This window comes from Exophiala aquamarina (assembly GCF_000709125.1).
Source record: "Exophiala aquamarina CBS 119918 chromosome Unknown aczIA-supercont1.3, whole genome shotgun sequence".
Classification (NCBI taxonomy): domain Eukaryota; kingdom Fungi; phylum Ascomycota; class Eurotiomycetes; order Chaetothyriales; family Herpotrichiellaceae; genus Exophiala; species Exophiala aquamarina.
The window spans coordinates 2,985,322-3,002,160 of record NW_013550585.1 but is presented as its reverse complement, the minus strand read 5'-3'; the positions used below and the strand labels follow the sequence as shown (position 1 = coordinate 3,002,160).

The 16,839-nt window shown below is 51.4% G+C and overlaps 7 protein-coding genes across 7 annotated transcripts; 4 read left to right on the top strand and 3 right to left on the bottom strand.

Annotated features, from left to right (window-relative positions):
* Window positions 1-90: 90 nt before the first annotated feature.
* A1O9_04658 (eukaryotic translation initiation factor 3 subunit L) lies at window positions 91-1,570 on the top strand (the record flags this gene model as incomplete). The annotated part of the gene is made up of 2 exons (XM_013406946.1): window positions 91-412; window positions 477-1,570. The coding sequence occupies 2 exons, from the start codon at window positions 91-93 to the stop codon at window positions 1,568-1,570; spliced, it is 1,416 nt and encodes a 471-aa protein (XP_013262400.1).
* A 1,006-nt stretch (window positions 1,571-2,576) lies between these two features.
* On the bottom strand, window positions 2,577-4,238 carry A1O9_04657 (uncharacterized protein; the record flags this gene model as incomplete). The annotated part of the gene is made up of 1 exon (XM_013406945.1): window positions 2,577-4,238. The coding sequence occupies one exon, from the start codon at window positions 4,236-4,238 to the stop codon at window positions 2,577-2,579; it is 1,662 nt and encodes a 553-aa protein (XP_013262399.1).
* Window positions 4,239-4,741: 503 nt separating this feature from the next.
* Window positions 4,742-5,931, top strand: A1O9_04656 (cytochrome c heme-lyase; the record flags this gene model as incomplete). The annotated part of the gene is made up of 2 exons (XM_013406944.1): window positions 4,742-4,846; window positions 4,924-5,931. The coding sequence occupies 2 exons, from the start codon at window positions 4,742-4,744 to the stop codon at window positions 5,929-5,931; spliced, it is 1,113 nt and encodes a 370-aa protein (XP_013262398.1).
* A 984-nt stretch (window positions 5,932-6,915) lies between these two features.
* On the bottom strand, window positions 6,916-8,496 carry A1O9_04655 (uncharacterized protein; the record flags this gene model as incomplete). The annotated part of the gene is made up of 2 exons (XM_013406943.1): window positions 6,916-8,099; window positions 8,148-8,496. 2 exons carry the CDS (start codon window positions 8,494-8,496, stop codon window positions 6,916-6,918), a joined length of 1,533 nt encoding a protein of 510 aa, XP_013262397.1.
* A 2,074-nt stretch (window positions 8,497-10,570) lies between these two features.
* Window positions 10,571-11,407, bottom strand: A1O9_04654 (ubiquitin-conjugating enzyme E2 J2; the record flags this gene model as incomplete). The annotated part of the gene is made up of 1 exon (XM_013406942.1): window positions 10,571-11,407. The coding sequence occupies one exon, from the start codon at window positions 11,405-11,407 to the stop codon at window positions 10,571-10,573; it is 837 nt and encodes a 278-aa protein (XP_013262396.1).
* A 901-nt stretch (window positions 11,408-12,308) lies between these two features.
* Window positions 12,309-13,906, top strand: A1O9_04653 (uncharacterized protein; the record flags this gene model as incomplete). The annotated part of the gene is made up of 2 exons (XM_013406941.1): window positions 12,309-12,642; window positions 12,693-13,906. 2 exons carry the CDS (start codon window positions 12,309-12,311, stop codon window positions 13,904-13,906), a joined length of 1,548 nt encoding a protein of 515 aa, XP_013262395.1.
* A 487-nt stretch (window positions 13,907-14,393) lies between these two features.
* On the top strand, window positions 14,394-15,416 carry A1O9_04652 (uncharacterized protein; the record flags this gene model as incomplete). The annotated part of the gene is made up of 2 exons (XM_013406940.1): window positions 14,394-14,753; window positions 14,832-15,416. The coding sequence occupies 2 exons, from the start codon at window positions 14,394-14,396 to the stop codon at window positions 15,414-15,416; spliced, it is 945 nt and encodes a 314-aa protein (XP_013262394.1).
* Between the last annotated feature and the right edge of the window lie 1,423 nt (window positions 15,417-16,839).

Genomic DNA, 16,839 nt, shown 5'->3' with positions numbered 1-16,839 from the left:
CAGTATTTTCGAGTGCGGTCCAAATTCAACCCACTACACAGGCTTTCGTTGAAGGCAATTGTTAATCTCATTCTTTCAAGACACGCCACGATGTCGTACACAAACGGTAATCGACCACAGATAGACGATGATGATGTCGAAGAGGAGGCACTGGTCGCCGATTATCAAGAACAAGTCAACAACTATGTTGATGGCGCCGATCTCACTCGAGCAGATTCCCTTACGGGCGGTCCTGCAGATTTAAGAGCCCAACTGGAGGCTGCTGCAGCTCCGTTAGAATACCAAGCCTCCCTCGAGACAAAGTTCGCCAGTTATGATAACTACTGTTCTCTATTTCACTACATTCTCAACTCGGATGGACCCGTCGAGGTTGAACAACCTTCATATTATTGGGCTTGGGATGTGATTGATGGTGAGTGGGCTCGAAGAATGAAAAGACGGTCATTCAAGAACAGCAGGCTAACAGAAATCTCCAGAGTTCATCTATCAGTTCGAATCCTTCTGCCGCTACCGCAATCGTGTTGCAAGGACAGCACCAACCGAAGAGGAGACACAAGTACTGCGAGAGAACCCAAATACTTGGGGCTGCTACTCCGTGCTTAATGTCCTCTACTCGTTGATACAACGCAGTCAAATCAACGAACAACTAGCAGCACAAAAGCGAAATGAGGACCCTGCTACCGTTGCAGGAGAGTATGGATCCCGCCCTCTATACCGCATGCTGGGTTACTTCTCTATCATCGGCCTCTTGCGAGTACACTGTCTTTTGGGTGACTTCAGCTTGGCCCTCAAGACACTCGATGATATTGAGATGAACAAAAAAGCCATGTTCGCCCGTGTCATGGCCGCCCACCTTAATACCTACTACTACGTAGGTTTCTCTTACATGATGCTCCGCCGGTACGCCGATGCAGTCCGCATGTTCAGCCATATCTTGGTTTATGTTTCACGAACCAAGAACTTCCAAAAGGGCAACCAACAATTCGACGCTATTGCCAAGAAGACGGAACAGATGTATGCCTTGATCGCCATCTGTGTCTCTTTCGTACCCACACGTCTCGACGACACAATCCACACTGCTCTCCGAGAGAAATACGGCGAGAAATTTGCCAAGCTCCAACGCGGTGGCCCCGAGTCCCTGCCTGTGTACAAGGAGTTGTTCCAGACAGCGTGCCCGAAGTTTATCAACCCAACACCGCCGGACTTCGACAACCCGAGCCTCAATATTGACCCCGTGGAGCACCACACGGACATCTTCATGGATGAAGTCAAGAACACTCTGTTCAACCCCACGGTGAAGTCCTACTTGAAATTGTACACCACTATGGACTTGAAGAAGCTTTCAAGCTTCCTCGAGGTTGAGCCTGAGAAACTTCGCAGCTGGTTGCTCGTCAACAAGCAACGTAGCCGCCAGATTCGCTGGTCTGAAGGCGGCCTCTTAGATGGTGATGTTGTCAATGCTAGTGAATTGGATTATGCTATTGAAGGTGACCTCATCCATATCAGCGAGGCTAAGCAGGGTCGGAGACTGGTCGATTGGTATCTCCGGAATCTGGCTAGGAGTTATTGAGGAAGGGAGCTTTTCTAAGAATTCAATGTAGTATTGAAGACAAGCTTATGCACCGTACGCATGTGCGAGCATACTGGGTCGGTCAAAAAACCCCATGAGATGAGGCGAGGTGCTGTGGTGGTGGCGGTACAGCAAAGAAATTGACCGAAACGATTCTGGGTGCAATCACGTCTACCATAAGGAGGCAATTCCACAAGGCATGTCACGAACCGAGAGAGAAACTCCGTCCCTTCCATGCGGCGACTCCCGCGATCGACAGACAGCAAGCAAAACACAATCAGGTGGATGCGGGCCGAGCAGCCAACTCCGAGGGCTATGCCATGTTATGATGAGTGGTTCTTAACCTCCGCTCCTACGGCGACATGCTCGCGAGAAAGGCAGCCACCTAGACACTTGCACGTATGTTTGCACTACTACCTCCCAAGTCGCGATCGCTTCTCGCTCCAAGCAGCTTTGATGGCGAAGGGTCGATGGGGACTGAACATGCGCCTCCAAATGACGCTGGGAGGCAAAGTCACCTTGAGGAGATAAAAAAGTCTGAGAAAATCAATAAAAGTTTCCAAACCAAAATTTTGAGATAAACCCCCCAAAAATAAATCATCATTGAAATCATCGAAATTCAAATCTCTAGATTGATGCGATATACTATATAGAGCCTTCCAAAAGTGTGTGGTGTACTCAAGTGATAACTAGAACCTTGTCACTTTCTTGCTACCACCGAGGTTGAATCTGGACATTGACAACGCAGGTTTACGGAGTTAGAGTTTGGTGCATGTCATCTGCCATTTCATCCTCTTTTATTATTTTCTGTACGGTCGCTGGTATCTTAGCTATGAGAATACAACTGTGATGAGTAGTTTCGTGTATCGTTTCTGAATGGTCTAATGCATTCAAATGCACGTGGAAGAACCCTCCTAGCAATTGGTGTGCCAGAGACATAGTCTCAAACCAAGAGAAGATCCGCATACGCAGGGAACGAAGCAGGGTCAGAAGAAGCATGCAATACCTAATCGTCCTGCATCTCATCATCTTCATCGCCATCATCACCATCTTCATCATCCGCGCTTGGTCTTCCGCGGCCATGCCCATTGACCCTCCCTGTTCCAGGGGGGGGTGAACTGCTCCCACGATCATCGTCATCTATATCCTTGTGTGTGTCCCCATTCGTGCCGACCTCGGCTCCGTCAGCATCGTCAGCATCTTCCATTGCGACATCTTGTGCGTCCTGCTCCCGCAACATCTCCTCGGCACGGGCGGCTTCTTCGAATTCTTCATTCGCACGAGCCAATTCTTCGTACTTGGCCTCGAATGATGGGTCGAATTGTCCGAGAAACTGGGCGCGACGCCATGCTTCCGAGGGGTTGGGTTCACGGAATGAAACCATTACTTGATCAGCGACTTCCTCATCCAACTGCCGGGATTGTGGTTGCGACGGCGTTTTGCCCAAGTTGCCTCTATCAGCTTTGAAGCGTATGCGTTCCACAATGGGGTAGTAATATGCTGCTGGACCCTGTTTGCGAAATCGAGAATGGGAGGGCAATTTGTCTGGATCGACGATAGCTATTGCCATCGCCTCATCCTGATGTAGGGATGTTTGTTTATTAGTGGGGTAGATGCGTGCTCGCTCAAAAGGCAGTCTGAGTGTTCCGTCCGCAGATTCTTCAAGAAGGCGGTCGACGAGTTTGGGATCGTCCTTGCTTGGATTTGAATCGTCAAATATCTGATGATATCGAGAACCCGAGTCAGGTTGTTTGGGAACAAATAATGTCCAGGTATATGGCTCGGGTCCTGGGTCTTCGTAAAGCTCAGGTTGTTCCTCGAAGGCCTTCCTTTTAATGGCCCATTCAGCATGTTTTTCCTCATTTTCCATGCCACTTAACAGAGCAGCATCCAAGCGATCGTCTTTGCGCCCTCGGTATGGTGGTAAAGGAGGTTTTTCAAACCTCAGGGCATACCACGAACCACCGAGATCAGTCTCAGCCTGGAGGTCGGGTATTACTGGGTAGAAGCCCACTGGCTTTAACCGTGGATTGTCTGGATGAATGGGATTTCTCCAGACATCTCTTTCTTGTGGTGTGATTGGGTTTGCTTTTGCTTCGGGAGGGTTGTAAGGGACGCTTTCGGGGTATGCTAGATTGAAGCCTTTTTGAATGTGTCTTCTGATATTTTCCTTGTCGTCTTTGGCGACTGGTGTGGGTACGTTTTTGGGGTCTGCCGGTCTTTTGGTTTTGGGGTTTCCAGGTCTCAAAAGAGCGTCTGGGGCTCGGGAAAGCTGTCCTGAATTCATGTATTGAGTTTTGCGTAGAAAAGAGACATTGTCCATCGCGCCTTGACTTTTGAGTTGGTCGAGAGTGAGAAGGAGTGCTTGGTCGGCTGGTTCGATGACTGGTTGGACATCAGATGCCATAATTGCAGATTCGTCACCCAGGAAATAACCAGGAACACCGATCATGTCGATGGGCATTCCTCCCTCAGCATCGACTTCTATGTTGGGTTCTTCCCTTTTCGCAAGGGTAGAGGCATAGCCGGTTGTGAGGTATTGTGCAAGACCACCAGTGTCGATGTCGAGGAGCTTAGGGGGCATAGGGGGAGCAGGGAGGTCATTTCGATAGCGGATAGAGACGACAAGATCTTGCTTGAACTGCTTCGAGTCGCTCATGGTGGCCATGGTGGGCGTCGCGGCAAGGTATGGTTGAGAAAGTACCGAGAATGTCACGAGGAAGGGGAGTTCATTGTGAGGTCGGCGCGGGCCAGACGAGGGAAATGTTGGTATGAAAGAAGCAAGATGGCCTGGTGGCTGTATTCAAAGTACAGTTGTAATGTGCTCAGCGCGTTGTGTAGTTACACTGGCATGCGCTTTCGCTGAGTTCATTTAGGATCTTTTGCGAGGCGCTGGCAGGATGAACCGTGGAGATATTGGACAAGATAGGAAAGTCAAGCGATAACCGCATCGAGAAGGTTAAGCGAATACCCTCTCGCGAAAGTCATATGCTTGATTATCACGTGCAAGATGGAGATGGATGGAATGATGATGACCATCTCGGACCCTGGTCTATCCTCCTCTTGCTCCATTTCTTTTTCGCCTTGTTAATTCTCTTCCCATCTTCTCTACTGCTACTCCTTTTGCTTCCATCCTCGTACTCACTTTTCAAACATTCATATTCTAACAACATGGGCTGGTTCTGGGCAGACATCCCCATGCCCTCGGTCACAGCAGCCGCTGTGGTACCACTACCGAGCAGCCATCCTCCAACCCAGCCTGGTGCTACTCCACCGGTAAATATACCCATCCCTATGCGTTTTCTCGCTGGATGAATTACATCTCCAAAGCGACTAACACCTTTTCTCCACAGCCATCATGTCCCATGCACAACCAAAAAGAGTCCGCCGCTTCGCCTTTCATTCCACGTCTCGACTCACCCACGTCAACACCACCCTCATGTCCGGTGAAATCGCCCAACCATCCGCTCCGCAATCCCGCTTCACCAGAAACGCCTCAATCATCATCGCAAAAAGCACCGGCCCCTTCTCTCTCACAACCACAATCCCAATCCACACTCTCGAAACTCAACCCACTAAACTACATGCCAACCCTCTCCAACACCCGTGAAGCCAATTCCCCGCAAACGATATCCCTCCCACTCGAGCGCGAGGCCTCTTCAATTCCCCGGGGCGATAGCGACAGCAACTGGGAATATCCATCACCACAACAGATGTACAACGCGATGCTACGCAAAGGCTACACGGACACTCCTGCGGACGCCGTGGAGAGCATGGTAGCGGTGCACAACTTCCTAAACGAGGGCGCGTGGGCGGAGATTGAGGAGTGGGAAAGAATCTTTGGTCCGGGGCTCGCGCACGGCTGGGCTCTGTGCTCCAAAGGCGAGGAGGGCATCGCGCTTGAGCGGGCGAAGCGTGAATTCCTCGCCGCACGCCGCGAGGCGCTCAACCTGCCCACTCCTTCAAATCCCGAAGACCCCTCTGCTGCGACGAAGCCTAAACTTCTACGCTTTCAGGGCCGGCCGCAGGAGCCGACGCCGAAGGCACGCATCCTCAGTGCGCTGGGGTACGTGATGCCGGAGAAGTTCGGTGGCGAGCCGCCTTTCGACCGCCACGACTGGTACGTCGCGCGGCGGCGGCCGGACGGCTCCGTGAGGGAGGTCCGCTACGTGATCGACTACTACTCCGGCGGCGTGCAGAGCACCGGCGAGCCGGTCTTCTATCTCGATATTCGCCCCGCGCTGGACACACCGACGGCGGCCGCCGAGCGTGCCATGCGCTGGGGCGGGGATATCTGGCACCGTGCCACTGGCGCCAGCGTCAGAGAGGAGGCTGCCTCAAGGAAGAATTTGGAGAAGTGAAAGAGTGATTGGAGTGTCTTCTATTCGATCTGCGATTGCTTTGGGCCACAAGGCATTACCAACGAGCTGATTCTATCCACCCAGACGACGACGAGGAGGAAGCAACCCTTGAATCCTTTGTGAAATATTGTGTATTAAAAGTGAGATTTATGGGGGATGAGGTGGGCGAAAGGAAAGCGAATTGAACAAACGCGCGTCATGACACCCTGCAGGCTTGACTTAAGTCATGGGTCTGGGATGTTTGGAAGCTGTTTATGTCTGTGTGACAGTGTGTATGAAGTTTCTATGGTGGTATTGGGTCTGCTATCAGTTTTCAACCTTGCTGGCCTTTACGCCCTCGTCCTATGCGAGCGTAAGGGGCCTTTACAAAGCGCCCTGTTGCAAGCTTGTTCTTTCCTTTTGCTACATTTGTAATTGGGTCTTACGGGGTGGGGCAACATTGTCTCCCTCAGATGGTGATTCTGATAAGGGGATCTTGGCTCGTGTTGAGGGGGAAGCCATTGTTTATACGCTCCAGCTGAGCTTGATGTGACCCATGATTATGCGCTCCAATCAATGAATCCTTCTCTTGAAGCAAGAATCCCACTGTGCTGTTGTAGAAGGGAGACGGCTTATCATCCCTTGCATATTTGTTTTGGGCTGCTCTCTCTCGTATGGTATTGGTCGCACCAAGATCGATATCAACTTTATATTTATGCATACATCTACAAACATATAGATCTTACGTATCGCCATGCTCGCAGACTAGAGGATCGTCAAGTAAGCGTTTCCTGGCATGGAGCATGGTGCTAACCCTTGGTGGATAGTGGGTCTTAGGTCGAATATCACCTTTGGGTGCTGATGCTGGGGTCGAGAGTTGATCACCCTTGATAGAACGCCATTTCATGCTCGATCGTTTGTGGAAATTCTGTCTTGGGCAGGATGAATTCCTTCATTGTAACATGGGATTCGTCAATATGAGAGGGCTCCACAGGATCCTTCACGTCATCGTACACTCATCGCCGAGTGGTAGATATTTTCCCACTTCTTTGCTTGAAGTCCCGGTATGTATAAGAATCCATACATGGTAGCCTCAGTGTTATGCCATTTGATCAGCCACAACTCGCGGGTCAGCAGTGCCAGTTGTTGGATAAAGAAGTCAGCTTCGGGTTGATGTTCTGCGCATTGGATAAAACAAAACAATGACCATAGGATGACTTGCAGCTCTGGTCGGCCACAATTATTCCGCCGCTCTCTCAACCAGTCCTCGAAAGCACGTTTTTGATGATGCGTTGTGGCTCGACCTGACCCGGTTGAAGGGAGGATGGCATGTGGCGCAATGGCTAAGAGGCCTAAACTAGCAAGTCGGACCATGTTCTCAAGCGCAGGTATGATTGGTTGATTATTATGGTCGCGTTCAAAAAGTGATGTTTCGTATGGATATGCCGTCAAGTCATATTCGAGTTCCGTGGCCTTTCGGTTCAAAGTACGATTTTGCAAATGCGAGAGGCTCCCTTGGTTTTGTACATTGAACTCGCAAATGTCGCAAATGTCGCGATGCCGGGAAATCAATTCCTTGAGGTGGCTACTCAATCCTGCGAAGTGTGTTAAACTTGTTCCCAAACGGCTTTGATCCGAATCTGATGGCGGTGAAACCAGTTGCAAAATCTCCTGCGGGATCGGTTGGCGTTCCCACGGGAGAGGTAATGATGGTTTGGACAGTAGTGCAGTGGCAAGCTTGACATCAGTAATTGGGAGCCATTCTACAGATTCTTGAGAGATCTCGGCAATGGACATCATCTGTGAAATTCCTTGAAGGTGTACTCTGGCTTCGCGGAAATTACCAACGATTGTGGCGACAGAGACCAAGCCAAAACAAGCATCAATCAAGTACTGGCCCACTCTGGCGGTGCGATTTTCGATCATCTTTCGAACAGCAACAATAGTGTGGTGCTTCACTCTTTTGTAATCTGGATCTGTGATGAGGTCATCATGATTAGTTTCGGACGGCGCAAGGTCTTGATGGTTGCCTCGAAGGATGGCTCGATGAGCAGCGACGGTGGCCATGAAGCCGAGGAATACAGCCGGACTCGTAGCCTTCTGCCGGAGAACCAGGCCCTGTCTGGCCATTCGCTCGCTGTAGGAAGCGGTCTCGATCGAGAAGGTCATGGGCAGCAGAGTATCGAAACCTGAAGCCTTTGTCAGTTCCACAAAGCTCGTCGAGTATTATGGCTTACAATATTGTAGTAGACCTTCGACAGATTTGTGCGGTACCCCATGGGTGGGAAGAGTATCAAACGGGTCAAGCTCATGAACAGCCGGTGCAATGAACAACTGAAGCCGCTGGGACGGGTGTCGAGGAGGAGAGAAGGTAGTTGCCCCACCGTCAAAGGCTGCTGAGGAGGAGGGCACAGGAGTGTTCAAGGCGATGGATTCGGAGCGAGCAGAGCTGGGATCGCTCACCCCCGACGAGTCTGAGTCAGTGGACCTGCTTCGAATGGCAATTCGGGAGGGTCGTTTAGGCAGATCGCGACCAGTTGGCCTTTTCTTGCCCTGGGCCAACTCCTCCTGACGGACACGCTGCATAACATGAGAACGGATGGCATGTCGCTGATTGGCATCGCTGATCTTCCTGTGAGATAAGGAGACGATGTCCTCGGCTTGGTTCACAAATGTGAAGTTAACACTCGAGGAGGCGGAATTGGAAGTCGAGTTGACCGAGTCTAGAGAGGGAGCCAGGGGTATTAGTTTGGTCGGCAGGCTGATATTAGAGATGGGGTGGTGTAGAGAAGTATCATGGGAATCATGAGAAGAGAAGCAAGGCCTAGGGTAGGACTGTCTCACCAGAATCGGACGAAATACGGCGCATGATTCCTCTTTCCAATCCATGGTCCATACACCAAGGAAAACAGCTATGATGCAATGCCCGCCTTCAAGAAATTATCTGGCAAAGTCCTGGTAGGGAATGGGAAATAGAAATGGCAGCCAAGCAAATGTTATTGTCGACACGAAGCGAGACGAGGCTGGTTCAGCATGACTGCTGATCGGGCGGAAGGAGAGAACAACAGTTGAGACAGCGTATGATGAGGATGAGAGTTAGGGTTGAGGATGAAGTCGAGAGTCGAGAGTTACCACGTGTTTGTCATGGCAAGGCCAAAGTTTAAGAGAAAGCACAGAGGCCACCGGTCGCAATGGAGTCTGCAATGAGGAACTTGGTTGTCAATAATAGATGGGTCACGGTTCACAGATGAGGCTAGCTTCGCTGGCTAATGTACAATTAGTTCGGTATGCTTTTAGGGGCGACCGGGGGGAGTTTGGATCTGGGTGTCAAGGTACAGATTACTCCGTAGTGTGTCTGCGAAGGTTTGGATTTCTAGGTCCCATTATTACGGAATACCTGGCACCGAGCAGTATTGACGGAGAGCGAGGGGAATCGCACAGAGGACAAGCGAAAGGCACCATGCCACCGAACATGCAGACTCCAGAGATTTACGGAGTACGGAGTACTTCATTACGAATCAGAATTGACAAGACTAGCGGTGCTAGCAGAAGTCTAAGATGGCGGCGATTCACCCGTTGGGAGAATGGGGCTCGGGTGCTAATGGAGAACAGGCTAAGTGGACCGAGGGGCCTCTCGGGCATGCAGATCATCGCAACCTAGGTGCCTAAGTGCCTAGACAGGTGCCTAGGGGTGCAGGATCGTGGTCCCGCCACCTCGCACTCCGCATGTGAAGGCGTTGAAACCACCTCGTTACGAGTAGGGACGTGGAGGGGCCATTGGCCCATCCCATCATTGCCAGTCCCAGATTAGGTAGGAAGATAACGATTTTGACAAGCACTGGACCTAGCCTCCTGAGTATTCTATCTGCCCAGGTGCCGACCGAGGTATTCCCTTAGGGCGCTTGCTGACTTTACTGCCTGGCTCTAGACCGGCACCCCGACTTCCATATCTACTTCGTAGCTACCATTCACGAATCTTGAGGCTGATATGGGTAGCAGATGGCCTACCGAAGTATGATGGACATTTTGTTTCAACAAATTCCTTACTAGTCAGACAACTAGCTTGCCAATGGTCCCCGAGGTGGTTTGCCTCTGCTTAAGGGGGGCCACGGCTTCAGGGTCCAAAGCCAGGGCTATGGTGGAGGAGGCCCAGGTGGGAGGTTGACTCTGCATATGTTCCCGCTAGCGACAGGCTCTCACTTCCTAATTGACTTGTATCGCTTTTGCTTCGGGTATTTTTCCGAGAGCCTAATTGTCCCCAACTAGCACCACTGCCTCCCCAAAGTGGAGGCCTTTTAACCCCAGCCATGGTGGTCTGTGGCATTGTAACTGGTTCGTGTTCGCAGCATCAAGGACCGATCTCGACTGCCATTCCGAGATACCAGGTACCGTACTCGACAACCGGCCCTCAACGGGATCCCTCGGCATTTGAAGAAATATCTACGATAAATGTTGAGAAGAACATGTTTCTATCACTTTGGAACGAGATGTGTTCCTCCGGTCAAGACCTTGACGCCACGCTTACTCGTAGATCGAGAATTTTCCAGTACTCCGTATTCCTCCTCGAAACACACAAAGGTCAATGTACGTGGATCGGCCCATTCTCACCGATTAATGCCGGCCGTAAATCATGAATAAAGTTCATCGTGCACACCCTGATTCATAATCCTTGCGCCTCGCTGATCATTCTGGCCGCTATGAAATACAGGAAGAGTCCCCCGAAGACCATCCAGACCTTGTTGGTAGACAGCCAGCCTTGGCCAGCGTTTCGGGCAGCCTGGCCTCCATGGACCACTGCCCCAACGCCACCGCCACTTCCTCCCAGTATCCGACGGAGTGTTGCAGTTTCAGGAGAACATTGCACCTCCTCGCCCTCTAGGTCAGGGAGCATGCGTCCAGTTTTTGGATCTATGCGATGTTGGCTAATCCATCTCCAATTTTCCTGATCTTCTTCCGGAAATTCCGCTCTGAACTTCACTCCGCCGTCCCCTGCCTTGATGTTTCCTACGCCCTTGGTGGTGGCCTGTACTCCAGGCACAGGTTTGGACGCGGATCCACCGCCAGTAGAGTTCCACCATCTTGACCGGGCAGCATACCATTTTCGCTCTGCTGGAGTTCCTCCCACACTGCCTGCCGTCATTTCTTCGCTGTTCATGAATGATAGGAGTCCTATCAAGATCGTCGAGACCGACCACGCAGGATTGAAGGACTTTGGGTGAAAGTCACTGATACTTAAGCACAATCTAGATGAAGGTTGGAATCGACCGCTCGGAGTATGCATTCGGATGGCTGGTGGGGCGAAAGGATAGTCTGGTGGGAAGATAAGGGAGCCATGATACTGGCCGTTTTCGTAGGGTGTATTGGGTGCACCAGTGAGGATATAATGCCATTCTAATATGTTGGATTCGGATGGATGGGCAACGATGTATGGTACAGGGTTCGATTGAATATTTTGATATTCACGAGTCAGTCGCTTGTACGCAGCTTTGGTTGCCATCGTCAAAAGGGTCGAATTGTGATGAACTCGAACGGCCACCTGCAGCGAACGAGGAACGGGTTGTGGATAGTTGTGGCGACAGAGAAATCAATGGAAAATGATGAACAATGTCAGAGAAATAGATTACTGGTAAGGAGAACAAAGTAGGTTGAGGATGATCTGGGGATGAAATCTCCTTATTTCTTCCAGTCGAGTTGTTGCAGGTGGTGTCTGGAGATGTGGAGGTGAAGGTAAAAGATGAAGGTTACGAGAGTGCTGGTGGCGGCATCCGGTGGTGATGTTGGAATCGACAGGCAGTCAATAATAACATTCAGTGGAAACCGTAGGTAACTAACAGGCCTGGGGAGCACACGAGTAGCACCCATAGTGCCAGCATTAGGCCTGAGCCACGTGACAAAACGGAGTCTTTCCGGGGGTAGCAACGGGATACCGTGGCATTTGTCGGCTATTATACGGACTGCCTACGAGGCACTTTAGTAGGACGAGGAACTATGTACTAGTAAGCGGGGCCAACTTACAGTAGACGAAGGCCGATGCCGAGGTGGGCGGAGATTACAGGCAAAGGCCATAATTGAGCAGCATGACTATTCTAGTAGTTTAGTACGAATAGTCGATTCCTAAGCGCCCGATCAGCCTTACATACGAGTACACAGGCCCTAGGCGTCTCGTGGCCCTTCGTGCTTCCAGCGGACCCCAGAGCGAGGCTGGAACTTCGAACATTAGGCGCAAGCCTTGGCATTTCAGCTTCCTTGGCCGCGGGCATGCGGCCAGCCAGCTGTAGTCGCCAACTTCCAAGGTTGGTAGCAAATCCGTTTTTCAACAACTCAAATCCACGACCTTCAAGAGCTTCATTCTCCACGACTTTCTGGCCGTCAACTCCTCCTGCGCCCAATCAGGCCTCATGGCCACCTCGGCCTCTGCGTCCGAGGACACAATCTTCAATCTACTCAAGAATGCCGATCCTCAAGAGCTTGAACGGCGCCAGCAGTTGCTCAATGATAAACGGCACCAGACCTTCCAACTCAGTCAGTTAAGGCTTGCTGAGCTGATCGATCAGAACTCTACCTTACCTACTACTGTTTCCTCTGTCACTGTCCTCGGGGCCCCCAACACTCGCCGCGGTTTTCTCCATCGCCTTGTCAATCCGTTATTGAGTGCCAACCGCGACCGCCCGTATACCCAGTCCGAACTTATCCGTGAAATCTCAAAAACCGCTGACAAGCTTAGAAGATTCGGTAATCGGCATTGCGCAATACCTAGTGGCTTTGTTCTGATATACTCATAGGGATTTACCACGAACCCATCTCGGTTTTCCTCGACAAACCCTCTCAAACAGATCCCTCCACCACCCCGACAGATGTCGCGGTCTACTACTCTGTAAAAGAGCGTAGTCGTTTATTCGCAAAGACCGGCACCGATTTGGGCAATGCCGAAGGCTCGGCTTACGCAAACCTGCAGTGGAGGAATGTATTGGGCGGAGCAGAAACTCTCGATGTCAACGCATCAGTGGGAACACGAACGCGATCTTCCTATTCAGCAACAATTGATACACCTGTTCTCAGCGACCCGGATTTCCGTTTCCAAATTGGAGGTGTTCAGAGTTCCACCCAAAAGGTGTTTGCTAGCCATGAAGAGATCCTCAAGGGCGGTTGGACGAAACTCCGGTGGCTCACTGCAGGTGGCTCGCTTCATGAGGTGGGATACAATGGCTTTTGGCGGCAAGTCACGGGGCTTGCACAGAACGCTTCGCCCACTGTGAAGAACGAAGCTGGAGATTCGGTCAAAAGCAGCATATCTCATACGTGGACGAGAGATCGAAGAGACAGCCCTCTATTGCCCACCCGAGGCTATTACGCCAAAACAGTATCTGAATTAGCGGGTTGGGGGCCTCTGCGTGGGGATGTTGCATTCTGGAAAACGGAAGCGGAAACACAGACGGCCCTCCCGATCCCTATTCCATTTGTCAAAGGCGACAGTGGAATCAGCTTTACAACTGGCCTTCGTGCTGGTATTCTATACCCACTGGCACTAGGGTCAAATGCAGACCCTGAGTTGTCGCGAATCAACGATCGATTTCAACTAGGAGGACCGACAGACGTTCGTGGGTTTCGATTATCTGGCCTAGGGCCTCACGATGGACAAGACGCGGTTGGAGGCGATGTCTATGCGGCAGGCAGTGCCAATATCCTGATTCCTCTCCCCAAAGTAGGCAAAGACAAACCTCTCCGTTTCCAGGCTTTTGTGAATGGTGGCAGATTACTAGCAATTCGCAATCCGGATAAAGAGGGCGGGCTCACAAGCGACGAAGTCAGACAAGGGGTGTCGAATGCAGTGACAGAACTTGGAAATGGTCTTCCGAGTCTATCAGCGGGTGTGGGACTGGTCTATGCACATCCTGTGGCACGCTTCGAGCTCAATTTCTCTCTACCTCTCGTTGTTCGGAAACATGAAGAGGCCAGAAAAGGAGTGTCGTTCGGAATTGGCATCAATTTTTTGTAGTAATGACGTAGAATCCCAAAATGTACATAATACTCAACCTGAGTCAACGTGGCTTTTTCGTTTGTGAGGCGGTGTTGGTCGGCTACCTAATATCGGTTGCTGATGCCAGTCTGGCCATATTCGAAAGGAAAGGCGGTGATCATCATAATAATTACATACTATACAGTAATATTACTACTCCGTACTAACTAATTAGTATCATTTGGAGTTCAAGTTTGGGGAACAACTGTGTCCCTCACTGGCACTCGGGGATTTTCTCAGCACAATATCATCGACGTACAAAGAAATAACAACCAAGTTACCCACTGCACCTCCGAAATTCCAACACCCATCGAAGACGCAACCAAACTTGCTGCTTACTGACATTAACCAGAGTGAGCACCGCGTCTTCCCAACCTCTCTGATCAGCACCCACGTCTTTCATTCTTCCGACCATCTAGCGAGCACACATCTCCGTCCCTCCGGCCCAGGCGGCCCCTCAAACATCATGTCCTACTACAACCAAGGCTACGGTCAAAATCCCGGTGGAGGAGGTGGCGGCGGCGGCGCATCGAACCTCCAGTTCTATCCATCAACATATTCGAATGTTTCGGGCCACACGACGCCGTCACAGGCTTCATATGGCGGGTACGGCTCAGGAAGCACCGCTCCTGCGTATGCGGGATATGGCGCAGGCTCGTCGGCGGCGTTTGGCGCTGTCCCGGGCATGCAGGGAGTGAGCGGGCGGATGGGAGAGTCTGGAGGCTTGCGGACTGGCTGGCTGGCTGCGTTTGGCACCGAGGGCTATGATGGCGAGCCTGGATTGATGGAAGAGTTGGGCGTCAATTTCGGCCACATCAAAACCAAGGTAAGCATGCTCACACCACCTGGCATGCCAGAAATCGCTCGCGAGAAATCACATTGACCCAAATCAACCCTCCTCTAGACCATCGCCGTGTTGAACCCGTGGACGAGACCTTCACCACACATCATGGACGATAGCGATCTCTACGGCGGCCTCCTCTTCCTCGTCCTCTACGGCACCTTTCTGGCCCTGTCGGGCAAGTTCTTCTACGGATACATCTACGGCATCGCCTTGTTCGGGTCCATAGCTCTCCACTGGATGTTTGCTCTCATGACACCTCCCGTCGACCCCAACGACTCCGACCAGATGGCCCAGGCACAGAGAGACCACGGCGATGGCGGCACTTCCCGTGCCGGCGGACATTTCTCGAGCACATTGACCTATTCCCGGAGCGCGAGTGTTCTCGGGTATTGTTTTCTCCCGCTGGTCTTCACCGCGCTTTTCGGCGTCGCATTGCCAATGGACACTGCGGTTGGGTACGTTACTACGGCGTGTGCTGTCGGATGGTGCACTTTTAGCAGCTCCGGGTTGTTTGTTAGTGTGGGCCGGATGAAGGGGATGAGGGGTTTGGTCGCTTATCCTCTTGCGTTGTTTTACGTCGGGTTCGGAATCATGGGCATCTTCTCGTCCCGCGGAAGTGGCATGCTCGAGGGTAAAGTCCTGTGAGGAATACAACTTGAAGAAACCGAGTCCCCGAGAGAGAAAAGATGAGAACCAGTGCTCTTTACTCGCGCTCGGGACAATGGCATCTCAACTGCGCAGCGACTTTGCCCTTCCGCCCTGACCGGCAAACGCCACGGCGACGAACGGATTTGTACACACAAAAAGGACCAGCCCCGGGCCAACATCTCTATCAATCAGTCTGGCCACCCCCAATCTCTCAAGGTTCCATGATGGCTACATATTATGAGACTGGACCCCTCGGACGCAGCGAGAGCTTTGACGAAGTGAAGAAGAACACGATGGCGACTCCTGAAAACTTGACCTAGCTAGACCTGCATTCACCAGTGTTCGTACCATTACTGGAGGATCAACTATGTGTGCCAGCAATATAGGTGGGACACAGATACTATACAAGACCAGAACCTCCTCGAAGCCGTCCAAGTGCGCTGCATACCTAGGTTTGGCAGGACTGAAGCACTGGCTCTTGTCCAAACGAAACCGCTTGTACTTCGTATCGACATTAAAAATAGAACAAGCCTGCGTGCCCAGACTAACCCGTGATCTACCTACTTTACTAGAGATATCTGTATAGTGAGAGATAGCTGCATTGAAAATTTGTCTTGGGCGTGCACGCCGAAAAACGAACATGATGTCAAAGCAATCAAAAGATAGCTTTCGGATGTGGCGCCCTGCGCAATGCAAGTGCGTCTACAGAGCGTTGACATGTCGGGTATGGTCACCGGTGCCCATCTCCCCAACTCCCCGTCTGCACGTATTCTATCGGGATCCCGCCGTGAGCTTCCTGCACGTCCTGTGAGGGTTTAAGGATGGAACTCCATTGGGATGACGGGGTGAGCAAGCTTGGGCTTGATATGCCACTGGGCCCAGAAGGCACTCCAAAGGGAGCAACCACTTCCTGCTGAGGGCCGGCGGTATCTCCACCGGAAGATTATGATGGTATGTATGAGTGTTTTCCTTCCTCATACTGCATCAGTATTGGCATAGGGAGGATCCTGCTGCCTATCATCGCTTTTGTCGCCGACGGATAGCGACGACGAGCGCTTGGCCGTGTACGAGGGCGTGGGCTCCTTACTTACATACCGACATATGGTCCTCGGTTCCTCAGGCTTATGTATGTATGTATCTCGGTGCGGATTGATGAGTGGAGCTGCATCTTTCCGATCTCCATTGCTCAAACACCCACTCTGCTAGTACATACGGGAAGCCACTACACTACGCATAACTGATTGCCGTGGAAATATCTGAGCTTGGAAGCTTATCCCTCTTCTGATAAGGCTACACAGCATGGTACGAAGACATGGCGATGGCGGTCCATACTAACGTCAGCAAACGACGATCTTATCGACGTCTGGTGGGACCCCTGGTTTGAATCCTGCCTTCTGGGCGTTTTCCGGAAAATGTTCTA